This window comes from Crinia signifera, chromosome 1 (assembly GCF_055691185.1).
Source record: "Crinia signifera chromosome 1, ASM5569118v1, whole genome shotgun sequence".
NCBI lineage: Eukaryota > Metazoa > Chordata > Amphibia > Anura > Myobatrachidae > Crinia > Crinia signifera.
The window spans coordinates 80,206,778-80,227,196 of record NC_139217.1 but is presented as its reverse complement, the minus strand read 5'-3'; the positions used below and the strand labels follow the sequence as shown (position 1 = coordinate 80,227,196).

Sequence of the window (20,419 nt, the reverse complement as noted above, 5' to 3'; positions counted from 1 at the left end):
GCTAAGAAGCCCCTGCCCCTCGGTGATCAGCAGTATCTTCTCTCTGGGAGCTCTCCTGGGGGGTAATATTTCAAATAAACCAACCAACCATCCATCCATTGCATCACACGTGGGCTCCATAATGAACATTAAACACAATCAATAGTTAATCCTATTGATGATTACAGTTCCATGCATTGAAGACTGATTGTTTAAGCAAAATAAACTATATTACATATAGTGCAAATTTGGCCCTTATGTCTACCCTGTCATATGGCATACTGACCCAGTTCTTCCATTTAGAATGACGTCTCTCTCACGTGTAGGGCCCTTCCTATCCTTTGGTTTTGAGTGTGAATTAATATGTGGTTATTTTGTCTGATGAAAACAAAATGTAAAAGTTGTAGATAGTTGCTGAGAGTGAAAAAAATAAGGATAACCCCCTTTAAGTTCTGCGTAAGTCATTTTATTTTATATTACTAGGGAGCAACATCTTCCTGGCACGACGGCAGTCTGTAACATAAACAACAGTAACAACAAGGATGAGTAAGTATATCATCATTATACAGTACTATGCAGTATTTAGCATGAATTGAAGCTGCATTGGAACACTGGGAATACATTAACACTGAGAGTGGGAGGTAACACTGTGTATTAAAAGGGGCAATCATTTACAAGGCAGTTTGCCCCTTTAAAAAATATTTGAGTTTAGCCAGTACCCTGCAAGGCCGCTAAACTCGTTCACGATTAAATCCCGCCCTGAGTATCTGGACAGTGCTCTCTTTAATCACTTTTACACACTAAATTACAATCCATGCATTGCAATACACTAATATACATAGAGGCACAAAATATTAGTATGCAGAACATATTTCCAAACAAAAATATGATGAGTTAAAAACTATGAGTTAAGTCAGTGGTTCCCAAACTGTGTGCCGTGGCTCCCTGGGGTGCCTCGGGACACATGCAGGGGTGCCGCGGCTTGGTGGTCTAGGACCAACTCAAATTATTAATGGTTAATTATTTATGAGCAAAACCAGTGCTGGTAGCTGGCAATCATAGAATGTGTACCAACAGAAGCAAATCCTGCCCTTTACCACATAACTGCCACTAAGAATCGCATATAAAACAATTCTAAATAAAAAAAAAATTAACCTAGGGGTGCCGTGAAAAAAGTCTGATTCTCTAGGGTGCCGTGAATAAAAAAAGATTGGGAACCCCTGAGTTAAGTGATCATTTCAGAAAAGCATTTATTTTGTGTATAGACTCTTACTCTTGGCTTGCACAGGTAGCGATTCCCGGACATTCGCACTTATTTATGAATGTAGTTATTTATGAATGTCAAATCTTGGTCACATCAGAGCTACAAAGTCACTTATACACATCGTGGGTGCTTCGGCTTTATGTCACAATGGAGTTGGGATGCATGGTGCAGCTCACTCATAATGGTCATTAGACTTACCATATATACTTGAGTTTAAGCCTACTTTTTCAGAACATTTTTTATGCTGAAAAAGCCCCCCTCGGCTTATACTCGAGTGAGGGTCCCACTTGAGTCAATAAGTTTTCCTATTTTTTTGTTGTAAAATTAGGTGCCTCGGCTTATATTCGGGTCGACTTATACTCGTGTATATACAGTGCCTCTTTATACACCAGGCTAATGACTGAGAAGTACAGCTGCATACACTGGTGCAGCGTAGTCATGCAGACTGTGATGTAGAGCAAGCAAGTACGCTATAACTAAATAGCCTGATATTTATTAAGTCCCATTCAAGTCCCATTCAATCTGGGTTCCTAGTTATCATACAATTTTATGACTCTGACCTGATGCGTTATTTCAAGTACAACAATCATTACACAATTTCCTATCATCTAACGAGTCTGCTAGGCTTGCAAAATTAATAGTCTGCTATTATTGTAATACACTGAAAAATTTATGCTGAAGCTCACATACGGCTTCTACACTCTCCCCTATGTCCCTGCTTTTATTCTCCCTGTTCCCTGTCCATGCTGTCACACTCCCTGTCACTCTGTCCCTGCTTTCACTTTCTCTGTTACTTTGACCCTGATTTCACTATCCCTGTTTCTATGTTTCGCTGTCACTCTGCCTGTCCCTGCTGCCACTCTCTCTGTGTCCCTGCTGTCAGTCTCCCTGTTCCCTTGGGGGACCGCTGTCAGTCTCCCTGTTCCTGTGTTCTTGCTGTCATTCTCCCTGCTGTCACTCTCCCTGTCCCTGCTGTCACTCTCCCTGTACAGCTTTCCCCACTGTCACTCTTTCTGTCCCCGCTGTAACTCTCCCTGTCCAGGTTGTTACTCTACCTGTCCCTACGTCCCTGCTGTCATGGAATTTTGGCTCATACCATGTGGAATAATGTGTAAGGGGCACTATTACTAGATAGTATAAAGGATCCGATACGATTTGCCGGCGGTCGGGATCCCGGCGGTCGGAATCCCGACACTGGAATCCCGACCGCCGAAATCCCGACAAGGGGGGGACATGGATCGCCCCCCCTTGCGGGCTCGCTGCGCTCGCCACGCAGCGGGCCCGGTGCCTCGCTACGCTCGGCACGCTATTTTATTCTCCCTCTATGGGTGTCGTGGACACCCACAGAGGGAGAAAGTTTCGGGATTTCGGCGGTCGGGATTCCAGTGTCGGGATTCCGACCGGCGGGATCCCGACCGCCGGCAAATTAACTGCATCCCAGTATAAAGGATCCTACTATTGTGGTGCATAATGTCTATGGTGTGTAACACTACACTTAAGGCCAACCCCCTTTACGGAGGTTGTATGCCTACAGCCTTCACTTTTCCACTTTTCCACAAAATTTCCACTTTGACCATTGATTACAAGTGAAAGGTTACCTGTGCATCACAGTATTCAGTAACATGTGTAAACTCAAGTGTTTTCTCTGGTGCAGCACACATTGCCCTGGGTCAGTGTAGTGGCATAGTTATGGCCTCATTTCCTGTGAATGAAAATACTTTGGACATTTAAATGCATCACAATGGTTCAAAGTCAGTCCATCAGTGAACTGCAAATCATGAGCAGGAAGGAAAACAGTTGATGCTGATTCCCATAGGATCTCCAATGTGGGCTTAATAACATTTTTCCTTTTGATGCCGGTAACATCTGGCCATTGTAGTGCAGCTTCAGGTAACATCTGGCCATTGTAGTGCAGATTCAGGTAACATCTGGCTATTGTAGTGCAGCTTCAGGTAACATCTGGCTATTGTAGTGCAGCTTCAGGACATAATTTAGCTAATTTGTTTAGTTTTCTGTCTTACGTACAGCATGAGGATCTATGGGCAGTGCAGTTCCTGATTTATTCAAAGGTGTCCACATACATCTCTAATTACTTGTTTGTATCAAAGTGGTTTTTGCTTACTCCCTAATTTAAGTTCTTAAATTTATATTCGTTAGGTTTCTTATTAAAGTAAAGGAGTAAATTAATTAAACCCAGGTTATCTCAAGAAAATGTAAGTGCCAGGCTCTCCGGCAGATATAGCTCCAAGATTAAAAGGATTAAGCTAGTTTCCATGTTTAGATACATCCTTCTTAATTTCAATATGCACATTGGAGACACATTTTTAGTGTATTGTAATACATAATGTATATTTTATTTCATAAGAAATTGACATTATTTTATATTTTTTTCAGGGAAGAAAAAAAGAAAAAGAAAAAAGAAAAGAAGGAGTATGTATGGAAATATTTAGTTAATACATATGGACATATTATTCTAAATCATAGCTTATTAAATGTATTTGCAAATGTCCCAATATGCTGGGTTCTATGGGTTTGCTGGCTAATTATTAACTATAAGCAATTAATCAGTACTTTCAGGCAGTGGCGGCTCCTGCTATTGGGCTGCAGCCCCTCCAGTGAAAACCAGGAGGTTTCCAGTGTAAAACAGACAACCAGCATCAGAGCTCCGATGTGCGCACACGTGCGCGCATGATCGTGCAAAAGGGGGTGCGCATTCTACCCATGGGGGGAGAGGGTACACCATCTACCTCTAGAGCTCTTTGCTGGCTATCTGTGTCTCTCCCAGTCCTTATGTGTCACATGATCACATGTCTTTCCTGTCAGAAGTCACAACACCAGGCTTCATGTGTAACCTCCTCTCACGTGGGGAGGAGTTCAGCATGTAGTAGCTTCCTATTGGAAGCTGCTACTGCCCATCACTCCTATATTACCTAGCTGATAGCTTGTAGCTGGGGAGCCACTAATGGGATGATATTGCTCTAATTGGTTCTTCCTATTTTCTATGTTATTCCTTTATAGTAAATCAGATCATAAAAAGGAGAAGAAAAAAGATAAAGAAAAGAAGAAAGATAAAGATAAAGATTCAAAAGACAAAAAGCCAAAGGAAAATAAGGAAAAGGACAATGCAAAACAGAAAGAAAAGGAGAAAGAAAAGGCTGATAAAGACAAGAACAAAGACAAAGACAAGGACAAAGATAAAGATAAGGACAAAGATAAAGACAAAGACAAAAAAGATGAGTAAGTCAAAAATTTGGGGCAAACTTGAATATGTACTATGGGTGAAAATGAAGGATTTATGGGCAAAATCGTTCCTACAATTCCCTAGAAACCATTTTTTATTCTCAATAAACCCAACGAAAAACAGCACAACTACAAGAGTAGACAATAAACCACTCCCATCTAATTAGAAAAGGCACTTACTCTCTGTTACCTGTCGACAATCATGGTCACACAAAAACTTTTTGGATCCCAGTATTAAAGGGTAATGTGTAAACCACTCAAACACAGTGGGATCTGCAAACCACTGAAACAAAACTTTCCTGCTGACGCAGACCCAGTGGCGTAGCTATAGCTCCGCCCCCCGCAGAGAACATGTGGGCGCCGGGGGTCTGCGGGGCTATAGTTACCACTTACCCGCTGCTGTTTGGTGCCCTGCCGTCACAGTCCCGTCTCCTGCTGCTATAATGAAAACGGACACTTAGAAAATGGCTGCCCCCATACTACATTTTCATTATAGCAGCAGGAGCCGGCGCCGAGGGGAAGGAGGGGAGGGGGGCGGCGAAAAATCTGCGGGGGGGGGGGGGGGGATTAGGTAGTTACGCCACTGCGCAGACCACTCTTGTAGCTGTAGGTGGTTGAGCCCCATAATGAGTTTGGGAAGGAAGTGAACATGCTGACTTCTTGAGTGTGCAGTCAGATTGTGTCTTCTCTACCTATGCATTACACATCCCCAAATTTATTGCACACCCTCATATTTACAAAAGTGCAGATTTCAAAAATGGAGATTTTGCTCAAAGCAACAAATCAGATTCAGATGATACTATATATCAGAAGGTTCTAGATAAGTACCAAAAATCTGATTGGTTACTATGGGCAACATCTACATTTGTAAACATTCCACAAAGCTTTTGTGCAATAGTCTCATTGTGCAATAAAAGCATTAAGCTGTTATAATACCCAGAGTGTGTATTATGCAGATGTTCTATGTGCTTTATAACTTACTAGTTAAAAGCCAATCAAACTCTCCACCCCACCGTCTCTGCTCCTATATGCAGGGCTATTTTTCAGCAGGCTCCAGCAGGAACTGAGGCCCTTATTCTAGTTCACTCTTTCTGACAAAATATTTCTTATACCCCTTTTAGACCAAAACGCCGGGTCGCACCCGGCTTTTTGGACCCTGGTTGAAGCCGGGTGCGACCCGGCGTTTAGGGGCATTTACACCGCCCAAAAATTGCTTTCACTTTCTGTTATGGCATCTTTTAGCACAAAGGAGTCATTTGGTGCATCGAGTGGCCTCTAGTGGTCACTCGCAGTACTTCACTTCATAGAGGTAAGGAGTAGTTATCCTTTAGAATCTCAAGTGAAATAATTAGCTTCACCTGTGGATCTTTAAATCAATGCGTAATGAATGCACCTGTGCACCTGCCGGGTGACCTGGAAAACATGAACTGTGTGAGGACCAAGTTTGAGAACCCCTGATATAGATAATACAAACCACAATTAATATATTATTGTCATTATTATTAGCAGTAGTAGAAGTAGTTCCATAAGCATATATCAGTCCACTCTCTGGAACCACTGGGAAATGAGGAGGCCGAGTCGAGGATTGTCAAAAGCATGGTATATTTACTCTAGCAGTGTTCATTAAGTGTCGGAGTAATGATTTTTAAACTTAAGAGATGGGTATTTCCTTATATATATTTAGTAGCCAGAACTCTGGGGTTTTTGGTAGGTAGAGACTGGTAATTAGCATGGACCGTCTACCAATAGTCATCCAATTCTGGTCAAAGCCACTAAATATGTAAAGGGGAACCTCAAAATTGTCTAGATCTTCAGCAAAGATCAGAAATATTCAGAAACATCTGGTGTACATCTACTGGGCATCTATACCATCTAGATAGGATCTTATATTTGGTATCGAGAACCAGAAATGAAGATGAGCTGGCAAACATATATTGAAATATTTTGGGCCACTGATCATCTTGTATGGTATTCCCCAGTTAATTCTGCAAAGCTTTAACATAAGAGGGTAAATCATTAGATAATGTCTACAAGCAAAATTGATAGATAGTCGAAACAAGGTGTATCACTGTCTAAATACAGTTGTTCAAAAACACGGCTAAACCTGTGGAACTTGTGCCTAAGAGCAGGGAGGGTAGTCACAGGTTCCGATATCGTTGCAAGTAGATCGGCGGCAAATAGAGCCAGTTTGTACTCAGGGTCTCCTGCCACAACACCCTTAATATCTCTATTAGCCCTGAATGCTCTTGCCAAGGCTTTCATACATACTGTAGTATGAAAATAACAGGGAAAGGGGCCAGCCTTCACGTGTACCATTATTTATCAGAAAAGGATTGGAAAGAGACCCATTAACCCGGACCCTGGCAGAGGGGGAATGGAACAAGGTGAGAATGCAATGGAGACAGTGAGATTACACAACATTTATTATTTGAATTTATATAACAAATGTGAGGAACACTGGCATTTTTAGCGGATATTTGGTCTATCTCTCACAGAGATGTTGGCCTTCAAAGGGTTAATGTTATTATTATTATTAATAATAATTTTCTGCATTTTTTTTTTTTCTCCAGGAAAAAGAAAGATGTTTATGTTATTGACCCATCTGGGAACCTATACTACAATTGGCTTTTTTGTATTACAATGCCGGTAATGTACAACTGGACCATGCTTATAGCAAGGTGACCTTCTACTGTTGGTATTTTGCTTGTCAATCTTTTCACCAGAGAAAACGCTTACGCTATGTATTTATCCAAATGATTTATATTTCTTATATACCACAGCAAATTCCATTGCGCTTTACAGTTGGACACAGATAAACTAAAACTGGGTAATAACAAATAGTAAAAGAGGTAGGAAGGCCCTGCTTGCAAGCTTACAAAATAAACCATAATTCATTTCTGTCACCAACCCTGTGATTAGATAACACCTAATCAGCACCAGATTAACTCATACGCCAGGGCACCACAAACATAGCTACATCACCAGCGTGGGGTCACTGTGGCTTATGTGAATGGAGAGTTCTGTTTGGCCTAATGCAAACTGGGGGAAACACAGAGGGTGAAATATAATAGGATGAGCGATTCAGAAAGTGAGAGATTTGGTAAGAAATCTACAGGTCTTTTTAAAGCAGCAATCATTTAGAATTCAAAATCAAACTGGTTTTGCAGTGTAAATGATTGCCGCTTTAAAAAAACCTGGAGATTTCTAACCAAATCTCTCACTTTCTGATTCTCTCATCCTATTAAATTTTACCCAGTGTGTTAAACACATTTTAATAACATCCCCAACCTATTTCATTGACAATTTTATTATTAGGGATCCTCATAAATTAGTTGCTTTGGTTCCCCTACAAGCCTTTATCGGGCCTTGCACCTAATACACCGACTAAGTAAAAGAGGAATATATTTTTTAACAGGAAAGTTTTTATATTGCTTTAATTTGCTGCATTTTATTCACATGCAACTTTAAATTATACAGCATTATACTTATAGCCATACACTTAGGGAACAGCTGATGCAACATCGCAGTAATTCTAGGCAATGCAGAGAACCTTGGCATACAGGGTGCCGGATGAGTCACCGACAGTTGGGATTCTGATGGACCTTTCTCCAACATTGGAATCCCAACTGTCAGTAGTCCAACAGTCGGACTATCTGTTTTCCCTTGTGGGGGTTCACAAGCCACACAGAGGGGGAATTGAATAGGTGGTGAGCGCAGTGAGCCCACAAGGGGCTTGAATGTGCTCACCCCCTCCTTTTAGGCTCCTGACAGTCGGGATTCCGATGTCTGGGAAACGACCATTGGTATCTCGACTGTCGGTATGTTATACCATACCCGGCATACAATAGACATACATAATCTTTTCTATGAGGCTTCTAAATATGAAAGAGCCCAGTACAGTGAGTTACCTTAGGAGGCTGTATAATGATTTATGCGTACCTCTCGTCATTCAGGTCTTTTGCTGAACAAGCACTCACTAGGTTGGGAGGTGTAAAGTGGTGGACACAATGGGAAGTAGCACAATGCTTAGCCAGTCATACCTTGTGCATAAAGCCAAAGCTGACATTCTGTGATCTTCCCTGTGCAGTGGGAACATGGAGAAATGATCTGACTTGTTGTTAAGTTTTACCTAGGGTCAAATCCAGGGTCAGACACACCCATTTGCACCAACCAATTAAGAAAATAATTATAACATGCCCCTCCAGAGGTCCTTTGCTCTCTCTCCACATGATGCTTATAGAAATATTTTGGACAGGGGATTATTCCGGATTTTGGAATATCTTTTGTTTTTTCATACTCCCCAGGTGTCCACTGTGTCGATCGTCTTCGGTCCCAATGATGTATTATACGGGTGATGTAATGATGTCACCATGCGCAATGCATCATTGGGACTGGGAATGCCTTTAAAGACAGACACTGGGGGACCAGGTGAGTATGAAAAACAAAAAATCTAGGTACAATTTTTGAAATATTTAGATTTTTGGATAAGGGACAACCTGTGTGTGGAAAATGTTATAGAAAATGTTATAGAATTTCATCTATCAACATGTACATACTAAAGAGATTTTGGTTCTTATTCAGATCTGATCCCAGTACAAATTTGTTCTCAAAATGGGAAAAACCATGTGCACTGCAGGTGGGGGCAGATGTAACTTGTGCAGAGAGAGTTAAATTTGGGTGGGGTGTGTTGAAACTAAAATCTAAATTGCAGTGTAAAAATAATGCAGCCAGTATTTACCCTGCACAGAAACAAAATAACTCACACAAATCTAACTCTCTCCATGGGTGAAATTTACCAGGATGAGAATTTCAGAAAGTGAGAGATTTGGTAAGAAATCTCCAGTTTTTTTTAAAAGTAGCAATCATTTACACGGCAAAATCAAACTGGTTTTGCAGTATAAATGATTGCCGCTTTAAAAAATACTGGAGATTTCTTACCAAATCTCTCACTTTCTGAAACTCTCATCCTATTACTTTTCACCCCATACATATTACATCTGCCCCAGCATCAGTGCACATGGTTTTTCCCATTTTGAGATCAAATTTGTACTGCGATCAGATCTGAATAAGGGTCTTTATTCAGAAGTGATAGTGGTCAGCAATTCATTTATTATTTGTAACCTAATATTTAATCAACGTTAGTTGAATTAGTTAAATATTGTATCTTTAGCTTTTCTTGCCACTGGTGTCTTTGTTATGTTGGTGAATATACAGTAGGTAATGCTGAGAATCCCTTAGCACAGACCAAACTCTGTCCATTTTCTCTTCCTGTAGGGCCTGCTTTGATGAACTCCAACAAGACTATTTGGAAGTTTGGTATGTCCTAGACTACGTCTCCGATGCCATCTATATTGCAGACATGTTTGTAAGAACAAGGACAGGTAATCCTATGTATCCTAACTGTTCCTCCCTACAGCCACTGTTAGCTGGTGGCACATATGTTTGTCCTGTGGTGAATGCATATAACATTAGTAATCATTGGTATATGAAAAATCCATCAATGTATCCTTTGTGAGACGCTGGGAATACAGTGCAGAGATCAGAGCTGAAAGTAATCTTACCAAAGACATGTTACTAAACATTGGTATTTCAAAACCATCTATGAAGTGCGTCTTTGGTCATTGGCTTTAAAGTGGCTCCAGAAATAAATGCTTGTCCTTCTGTCAGATTAGCCGATCATCAGCCGCTTGCAAATCTTACATTTAGTAAATCTGTTGTAGCGCCTCAGATATGAGATATGAGCAAATCTAGCAAAATTGGACCTGTACAAAAATGCAATACAGGGGGTTTAAATTCATTTTTATTAGTACCAGTAATTCTACCTGTATTTTTGTACTATATGTGACACTGTCATTTAGAGCGGAGCCATTTTGCACTCACTTGGAAGCTCGATCCCTCCATGCATTGCAAAATGGTTCAATCAAGGTGTAAACTGAAACTCCTCCTAACTGCTGTACCTGCTAATAGAGTTTTTTAAGTTACCAACCACTTCATATTTCACTTCATATCCTTGTATCTGGACAATTCTCCTTTTCTCCTTGTCCTGCAAAAACTAGAGACGGAGCCAAAGATGAACTGTCAAGGCATGCTCCTTCAATCTTTCTGCATGTATTTGAGTTGCGTAGAAATCCCAACAGTTGGGGTGCCAACAGCGGCACCCTGATAGTCAAAATCTCAAGGATCACAATATTTTAACCATACCCCTACCCAATAACTCCTAAAGCCTAATCATAACTCTCACCTCCCCCAGCATAAGTAATCATTGTATACTATGATTTTGTGTTGTTTTTTTAGTTGCAGTCACACAGTTTAGACTAATGATGACTAATGAATTTAGATAAATTGGAAACCCCATAAAAAGGGACTATGAGTTGTTGTTGTTGTTGTTATTATCATACATACTGTATGGTGCTATAAATGTTTTTTGGTTTATTTTTTACAGATTTGTGTTATTTTGTCCTACCTGCTAAATTTTAGGGGTATTTCTCCTGGTGAGCTGGTAATGTAAATAGTGCCAGAGAGAAACCTTTTTATTAGTAAAGCAGATATTCTTAGGAAGGGAAACAATGTTTAAGATTATTTATTTAAGCTCAGAGTCCAAAAATATTTCTAATCATGACAGATACTGTATCTCGATAAAAATGTTTTTTTTTTTTTTTTATCTTGCTACAGTTGTGCAACCTGTAAGATGAAACATTTTGCAATTATTAACAGATCTATATTTACTGATATTAATTGTTTCATTTCCAGGTTATTTGGAGCAAGGTCTTCTTGTCAAAGATGAAGGGAAATTGAGAGAGAAATACAAAAAGACTACGCAATTTAGGCTGGATGTTTTGTCCATTATACCAACAGACATTTTGTATTTGAAATTCGGATTGAACTATCCAGAACTTAGACTTAATAAACTGCTCAGAATCGCTCGCATGTTTGAATTCTTTCAGCGAACCGAAACAAGGACCAACTATCCAAATATGTTCCGGATTTCTAACCTCATCATGTACATCGTGATCATCATCCACTGGAATGCTTGTGTTTACTATTCTATTTCAAAAGCCATAGGTTTTGGAGTAGATACTTGGGTCTACCCTAACACTTCAGACCCTGACTATGGTCGTCTGGCCAGAAAGTATGTGTATAGTCTGTACTGGTCAACACTGACCCTAACCACTATTGGGGAAACTCCACCACCTGTTCAAGACTCCGAGTTCTGGTTTGTGGTTGCTGATTTCTTAGTGGGAGTCTTGATTTTCGCTACCATCGTCGGTAATGTCGGTTCCATGATATCAAACATGAATGCAGCCAGAGCGGAATTTCAGGGTAGAATTGATGCTATCAAACAGTACATGCACTTCCGTAAAGTCAGCAAGGATTTGGAAAAAAGAGTAATCAAGTGGTTTGACTATTTGTGGACAAATAAAAAAGCTGTTGATGAAAGAGATGTCTTGAAATACTTACCGGACAAGTTAAGAGCGGAAATTGCTATCAATGTCCATCTGGACACATTGAAGAAAGTCCGTATCTTTGCTGATTGCGAAGCTGGACTTTTGGTTGAATTGGTCTTGAAGCTCCAACCTCAGGTATACAGCCCTGGAGATTACATTTGCAGGAAAGGAGATATTGGGCGGGAAATGTACATTATTAAAGAAGGTAAACTTGCAGTTGTTGCAGATGATGGAATTACACAATTTGTGGTGTTAAGCGATGGCAGCTATTTTGGCGAGATTAGTATCCTTGCTATCAAAGGCAGTAAAGCTGGTAACAGAAGAACAGCAAACATTAAAAGTATTGGGTATTCTGATCTCTTCTGTCTCTCTAAAGATGACCTAATGGAAGCTCTAACAGAATATCCTGATGCTAAAGCCATGTTGGAAGAAAAGGGAAGGCAGATCCTCATGAAGGACGGCCTTCTGGACCTAGACATTGCCAATTCTGGTGCCGATCCCAAAGACATTGAAGAAAAGGTGGCTCACATGGAAGGCTTAGTTGACAATCTGCAAACAAAATTCGCTAGACTGTTAGCGGAGTATGACTCAGCACAACAGAAACTTAAACAGCGGGTATCCAAAATTGAGAAAATGATAAAGCCCGAGGATGAGGCACCGGAGGCTGTAGAGACAGAGCCACCAACAGAAGAGCCAGAACCAACTACAAAATAATAGTTCAATTCAAGTATCTGACACCAACTGAGTTACTATTATCTGAAAGAGTACTGTAACCAATCTTTCACTTACCTTATAACACCTGCGTTATATACGGTGACACTGAACAGATAGAGTGAGAGGATTATTACTGTTTTGACTGTAATAATACTGTATGTCTGATGATTTTACAGCATAATTATGGGAGGACAAACCTGGACATACAGTATTGCTGTATAAGTTTAGCACCAGCTTGGAATATTGGTAACATGGTGATATTGTCAGGAGCGCAACATAGAAATTAAATGATGGAAAGCACAGTTGGTGCATATTTCTTGTATTTATTTATTTCCCAAAAATAATATGCTATGAAAAAAGAACATTATAGAGTTAAGTAACATATTGTTCATATAGTTAATTGTTTAACATACATAACATGTAAAATAAAATAAATGGTTGAAAATCTTTATTATATGGAATTAATAAAGGAAGTATGCAATAACCTGCCAACATTGATCGCGGGTAATTGCGTCGCCGGGGGCTATCCAATTATTTCCAATAAGCTGGAGCGAGAACAAATGGGTGAAAACGGGGCTGCTTCTCCTGAAAATACACAGGTTTCACTGAACCTTTGTATTTTTGGGAGAATTTTGTTTTAAGGGTGACTAAATACAGTATTACAGACAAAAATAAAATATTGGAGAAACCTCACAATAATAGGGGGAAATTTACTAAAGGAAATTTGTAAAAGATAGGTGTATTTGTATCCAGAAATACACTTATTTTTGACTTTTACTATCCCGAAAATACGGCAATTCGTATTCGTATTGATGTGCTATCAATACGAATACGAATTGCCGTATTTTCGGGATAGTAAATGTCAAAAATAAGTGTATTTCTGGATACAAATACACCTATCTTTTACAAATTTCCTTTAGTAAATTTCCCCCTAAATCGCTACTGGTGTTTCTTCTTTATCAACTGAACTTTCAGAATATAGTTGTTAGCTGACCAGTGCATTCCAGACCCACAAGAAGATTTCACAAGTAGATTTAAGAAGCATTGGGCAATAAAATATATACAGAAAAATGGTTATGTATATATTTTGTTTGAAATGTGGGTGTAGCTAGAGTGGGAGCAGGTAGTGCCATTGCTATGGGACTCACTGGGGCCTGACTGAGGTTCACCTACTGTACATCATAAAGTTGTCTTACTAGGTTCCAGAATTGCCCACTAATCACTTTGGGGTAACTGTATTATTCTTCATGCTTCAGTCCTTATGTGTGTGGACCCGCTTAACTCCAGTTCATTCATAATAAACCATAGGGGCAGATGTACTAAGCCTTGGAGGGTGGTAAAGTGAAGAGATATAGAGTAGCAACCCACCAGCCCCTAACTGTCATTTTTCACAAAACTATTCTTTACTTGGGGCAAGATAGATGTGTGCACTGTATGATATAAGAGCACTGCTGTAGTGTATAACTTATACTAGGGCACCACTGTCAATCCTAAAAGCAACTAGGCACTACTATGGGGCATGTGTAAAAGTAGGTATATGCAGGGCTGCTGAGAGGTATACCGGGCCCGATAAAATGGAGGCGTGGCCTAATTGAGGGAGGCGTGGAAACCTACAGCAATTAGGTCACGCCCCAAAAATGTTTGGGGGGAGGGTGAAAAAAACAGTCGAACCAGGGCCCCGCCAGCAAGCCCGGGCCTGGGTAATTAGCAGCCCCCCCACCTCCCTCTCTCGGTGGCCCTGTGTATATGTTTATCACTATGTACTGTATATCATGGAACATCTGGTAAAATATTATTACAGTGTGAACGTTACAGGAATTTTCAATCACTTAATTGCTCACAGAGGTTGTGGTGCATGTAGTCACTTAGAACATTAATATTTGGAGGTATCTATTCAGCAACACTTCAATACTTTTTATAATGTTTGAGATTTGCAAAATCTTTAAGCTACATTTTTATGAAGAAAATTGTTTCTGGAAAAAAAAAATGTGCAAATAAACTGAAACCATATTTTCATGTGTGTGATAATTTGTATGTTTTCGTACATCTTTCTGCACCAAGACAGGATGGAGGCCTGAAAACGTCATACTTCAAGTTATTGTTTCTTTGTAATCCAATACAAAATCAGCCATGACATATTATAAAGATCAATCATATCATTTTTATATATATATATATGTCTATAGTCCGTGTGAATCTGAAACGCTGCTTTCTGTTGGCAGCAAGTGAAACTACATCTATTAGCTTTCGAAGCATTTGCTTTTGTGCGGGCTTACTAATGTGATATAATTATAACAGATTTGGTACTTCAATTGTATAAATGTGAACACAAGTTAAAAATAATTCATACAAGTTTCATGTAATGTTGTCGTTACTGAGCTGCACTGAGTGTTACTTGACCTCATGATGAAAATCTGGAATAACCTAATGCAGTGCCGAAACGAGTGTGGTGTGTTCGGTGTCGCCGCACAGAGCAGATAATGCTTGTGGTTAGAACCAGATGCCTTCTTGAATTCTATTTGCAGAGTGCTGGGAGGCACCAGCCTAAATTTCGACCACAAGATAGTCCGGGTTCATAGACTGGTGGCCAATAGGCAACAAGGGTTTTTGTATTTTTTTATTAATACATTTTTATTAAGTCAATCAACATAAAGTACAATTAACAGACTGTAAACTGTCACATTTACATCATAATGCAAATATAAAGAAAAATCACAATAACAACTGTACAGTGTTTAAAATCTTATATCATATAGACTTATAAATAAACTTATATATAAACATACAAATAAAGGGGGAAGAAAGATACATAGACAAACAGATACAAAAGGAAGGAGGACAAAGGGATAGAGGGAACATGTGCCTCAGAATTATCAATTAAGTAATATAAGAAACCTAAAAGAGAAAACAGCTTACAAACTATTATCAAGACCAGGAGAGTATAGTATCAATATGTCTATTGGGTTACTATATATATGATGAATTAACACCATCTTTCCCTGTATTCACTTTATTTAAACCATTTTATATGGATTGGCGATGACGAAGAGGAGCATTTGCAGTTAGCCATCTCTAACAGAAAGGGGGTAATTTAATAGGATGAGAGATTCAGAAAGTGAGAGATTTGGTAAGAAATCCAGCAACCAGTGAGACAATCAAAGCTCTCTGAATAATAGCTCCACCCACTGGTGACGTCTGTCTTTAAATTCCAGTATAAAGAGGCATGTAAAATATGAAGAGATCTGCCAGCAACGGAAAAGGACAGAAGATGGTCCTGGTCACTGGTTCTTCACCCCCGTCCACCCTAGTCCATCAGCCTAACCCACCCGATTAGTGCCTAACCCACCTGTCGCCCTAAGTGCCTAATCCTAACTCTCTTTTTAGTGCCTAACCCAGTGGTTCCCAAACTGTGTGCCGTGGCACCCTGGGGTGCCTCAGGACACTTGCAGGGGTGCCCTGAGTTGGTGGCCCAGGACCAATTAAAATTATTTATGATCAATATCACAGGCGAAACCAGTGCTGTCAATGATAACGTGGTCAAACAGTAGCAAATCCTGTCCCTTACCATGTAACTGACCCTAAGGATGGCATAAACACAATTTACTCAATTTAATAATTTTTTCTGACTTTATCAATAATTATCATTCGGCATGGGGGTGCCGTGAAATTGTTTTGATGTTCAAGGGTGCCATAATTCAAAAATGTTTGGGAACCACTGGCCTATCCCCTAATCCTTACTCCACACAGCCTATTTCTAGCCTACACCCCTTAATCCCAGTAGCGCACGCAGGGGGGGGGGGGGTCTGAGTACCCAGAAACACTTCCAGGAGTCTAAGGGCCCTAGGCTGAAAGCTGAGGGTCCCATCTTTCCTTGGGTATAAGAATTTAAAAAATCGGCAATTGGGAACAGGAGATATCTGACTTCAAAACAGTGGACTCCATCCAAGCCTATTAATTGCTCTTCCTAGTCAGATATTTCAGGTTCTGTCTGACTTAGAGTTTTTCTGAGGATATATTCCAAAATCTGGGACTCTCCCCCTTTGATGGACACTAGCATCTTGTCTCTACTGTTCCCGGAACCAGAGATATTGGCCTTCCAGGAGCTGGTTACTGCTCCAGTATGTAGTTTTATATTCTCATTGGCAGATTGCTCTGCCTCCTGAACTCTGATCCCCTAGTCCCCAGTACCATTTGGTAGGTGGGATTCTCTAGTTTTTAATTCCATTAAAATCTAAGAAATCTATTTCCTGGAATGAGATATCTGCAGTCAAGCAAGCTGTCCTCCCACCAGAAAATTATGGATAATAAGCACACTCCACTATACACCCCTCCTCTGCGTATTAAACATCCTCTACCACCCTGGAAGTTATGTATCAGGGCCCCTTCATTCAGCTCAATGCCCCCTTCTCCCACCCCATCTCCACCATCTGTGCAGTAAAGGGGTAATTATTAATGTACTGTAAATTACTGATCAACAAGGTCAACATGGGTTTAGGTTGTAAGGACATTAGGTTGACACAAGCATTAGGTCGACAGTGTCTAGGCAGGGCCGTCTTTCGTATGGGCTTAATGGGCACTTGCCCAGGGGCTCCAGGTGTATAATGGCCCTCTGATAGCTGAGGATTCCCTTTTTCCAGGGATACCAGAATTTTGAAAATCGTCCCTGGGGAACTGGAGATATCCAACTTCAAAGTAGCAGTCCACATCTGACCTGTTAATTGCAATTCCCAGTCATATTTCTCAGGTTCTCTCTGACTTAGTTTTTCTGAGGGTATATTCCAAAAGCTGGGACTCTTCCCTTTCTGTCGAGACTAACGGCTTGTCTCTATCATGCCCGGAACCAGAGATATCAGCCTTCCAGCAGCCGGTCCCTGCTCTATCTCCAAACATCTGGTGTACAGTTTTATATTTTTGTTAATGGATTGCTCTGGCTCCTGATCACCGGAAAATGACGAATATTAAGCCCACTCCATTAACCAACCCTCATTCATTCAGCTCAGTGCCCCCTTCCGCACGTTAGTGTTCTCCCTCCCACCACCTGTGCAGTAAAGGAGTAATTTGCAAAAGTTACTGCTCCAGGTCCTACATAGTCCTACATGTTGAGTCCCTGCCACCCGTGGGACATCAAAGCTGCTGCTGATAGCACCCCACACCCCTAGGAGGGGAGAATGGGTAAGGGCCTCAGTGCATTGCTTTGCCCAGGGGCCCACACTGCTGTCAAGACGGCCCTGTGTCTAGGTCAACAGTCAAAAGGTCGACATGGGGTTTTTCAGTTTTTTTTACCCGAATGTCAACACATTGACATAGTTTGAAGTGCACCGCATCCATGTCAGTCACCAAAGGTCTGTGTGTAGGCATTCTATAGAAAGAAACACACAGAAAGAACTCCCCCCCCCCATGAATTATGCATTTGCTCCCGATAGGGAACTCCATATGGTACTTATGTATTATCAGTGCGCCCATTACGTAGTTTGCGTAGTGGTGTATTGAGAATACCAATACACCACTATGTTGGCTACGTAATTTACGTAACTGGAGCTGTACTAATACACAATGGTGCATATCCCCACTATCCACGTCATACCCCCATTATCCACGTGGGTGTGGAGTTAATTTTATGAAGAGTGGCGAGCGGATGCAGGACACGCATCCCCCCGCGGGACTCACCATGATTCGGGCTTGGTGGCTCGCTGCGATCACTTCATAAAATTAACTCCATACCCAAAATTCTATGTTTCTATGTGGATAATGGGGGGTATGATGTGGATAGTGGGGATATGTGTGTTGATAGTGTGTGTGTGTAGTGCATTATACTTACTGAACGTCCTAATGTCCCCGGCACCAGCATTCCCCTCACAGCCTCCTGCAGGACACCCTGGCAGCAGTGTTCCCCTCCTCCGGCAGCGTCCTCCATGACACCCCGGCGGAGGCAATGTATGCAATTAGCGTAGTGCCGCTGGGGGAGCAGGAAAACCATGTGATGCTCCCCCAGCGGCAGTACGCTGAATTACGGCCATGACGCGTCTCCCCCCCAACCCCCCCGCCAGGAGCCCAAGACGCATTTCCACCGGGTGCTGATGGTATGTCCCCCCTCCTCCCGACCACCGATCAAGCCCCGCCGTCCGCCCTTTCCTCTATCCACTGTATGTCATCCAGATTCATCAACGCCCAAAGAGTCCAGTATCCAGCGCCCCCCACTGGTTCACCAAGGTCACAGCTGGGAACGTGGATCTTCCCAGTGCTGTAGACAAGGTTCCTTTTGGGCTATAGGGGTAGCTATGTGCAGTGCCGGTGTAAGCCCTTTCACCGCCCCAGGCCACATTGGGGGGAGGGATTGCGGGTGCCGCTCACCTGGGGGGGCGACCTGCCGCCCAACTGCCGGCTGGGGGCGGGATGCGGGCAGCTGCGTGGCCGCTCACTTACTCCAACGAGGGGGGGTAGGGTGCGGCAGACCCGCTGCTCCAGTGAGGGGGGTGGGGGGGGGGGGGGTGGATGCGGGCAAGCCCAAGGCCAGTTTGCAGATCTCCAGGATAATGGTACAGTAGTGGCCCTTTTCCTACTGGTAATGAGTGGTCAGCATTACTGACCATGCTACAGGTGTCGTCGGCCCGTTGACAGACACTTTAGTACAGGCATGCCCAAACTATGGCCCTCCAGCTGTTGTAAAACTACAAGTCCCATCATGTCTTGCCACAGTTTAGCTATTAGGGAATGCTAAAACTATGGCAAGGCATGCTGGGATGTGTAGTTTCACAACAGCTGGAGGGCCATAGTTCGGACATGCCTGCTTTAGTGGCTGCTGCGGCTCCCACCTGTCCCCTGGAGACCTTGCTATAGTATCCTGTGCATGTGTGCTGAAGAGGATGGGGAGTAGACAAACAGCACTAGGCGGATGCGCTATGGCATAGTCAGAAGTGTGATGTTTAATTGTTACTACATCCCAGCGCAGCGATAACTTTTCTGCTGTTATCTATCACGCATACGGCAAACAGCTGACATCTGGATGACATGGATGTAACAATTGATGATGGTAAAACTTGCACTAGGGATGGTCATTGTATTGCGGTGTTTCTCAACCATCGATGGTTCTGATGGTAGTATTTTTACCATTCAATAGCAGCATTCCGATGTTTGCAGCTGGTAAACATTTAATGGTGTTCCGATGGTTCAACCCTGCAGCCATTCATGTTGCAGTGCTTCTGCGCACTCACGGCCACTAAAGATTTTTGCGCATGCACCAATCATATGACACTTTTTTTGGTACTTATATGTTAGTTGGGCGCCCACTATAATAAGTACGCTCATACCCCCACTATCCATGTCGGCATGGAGTCGACTTTATATAGTGTGGCGAGCGCAGCGAGCCACCAAGCCCAAAGCGTGGCGAGCCCCGCGAGGGGACGTGGAAAACTAAGCAAATAGCTTAGTGGGCGCCCAACTAACATATAAGTACCCTTTTGTTCTATAGAATTATTTTGATGTGAGGGTCAGTTACCATTGCTTCCAAAGATTCGATGGTGGGGCTTGCGGTGTCCATACCATATCAGGGAAACCTGGTGGAGAACTCATGCATGAAGCTGATAAACGACCAGCTATATTCAAAGCTAACGAGTTATTGCGGGCATAGCTTGTGAGTGTGTGTGCCACAATATAGGATAGGGCGCCTCCTGCTGCTAGCCTGCCAGTAGTACCTCCTCCAGCCTCCAGCGGCAGCGGCACGGGCAGCCAGCTACATGACACGTCGGCGTCGCCAAAGATATGTCACGTGTTCGCCGGC

General features: G+C 41.9%; 1 protein-coding gene and 1 long non-coding RNA gene across 3 annotated transcripts in view; one reads left to right on the top strand and one right to left on the bottom strand.

The window, feature by feature from the left end:
* The window catches only part of CNGA1 (cyclic nucleotide gated channel subunit alpha 1), a 71,670-nt gene extending 58,306 nt beyond the window's left edge, over nucleotides 1–13,364 (top strand). For both annotated transcript variants that reach the window (XM_083167953.1, XM_083167951.1), the window contains 6 exons: nucleotides 463–525; nucleotides 3,638–3,673; nucleotides 4,262–4,480; nucleotides 7,054–7,161; nucleotides 9,758–9,864; nucleotides 11,234–13,364. In XM_083167953.1, coding sequence (XP_083024079.1) covers nucleotides 463–525; nucleotides 3,638–3,673; nucleotides 4,262–4,480; nucleotides 7,054–7,161; nucleotides 9,758–9,864; nucleotides 11,234–12,642 — 1,942 coding nt within the window. In that variant the 3' untranslated portion in view covers nucleotides 12,643–13,364. The remainder of the gene's footprint in view (nucleotides 1–462; nucleotides 526–3,637; nucleotides 3,674–4,261; nucleotides 4,481–7,053; nucleotides 7,162–9,757; nucleotides 9,865–11,233) is intronic.
* On the bottom strand, nucleotides 420–20,415 carry LOC146053254 (uncharacterized). Its single transcript, XR_014467723.1, has 3 exons — nucleotides 20,138–20,415; nucleotides 2,842–2,945; nucleotides 420–492 (listed from the first exon to the last, which is right to left on the bottom strand). It is a non-coding gene; the product is annotated as an uncharacterized LOC146053254 (long non-coding RNA).
* Between the last annotated feature and the right edge of the window lie 4 nt (nucleotides 20,416–20,419).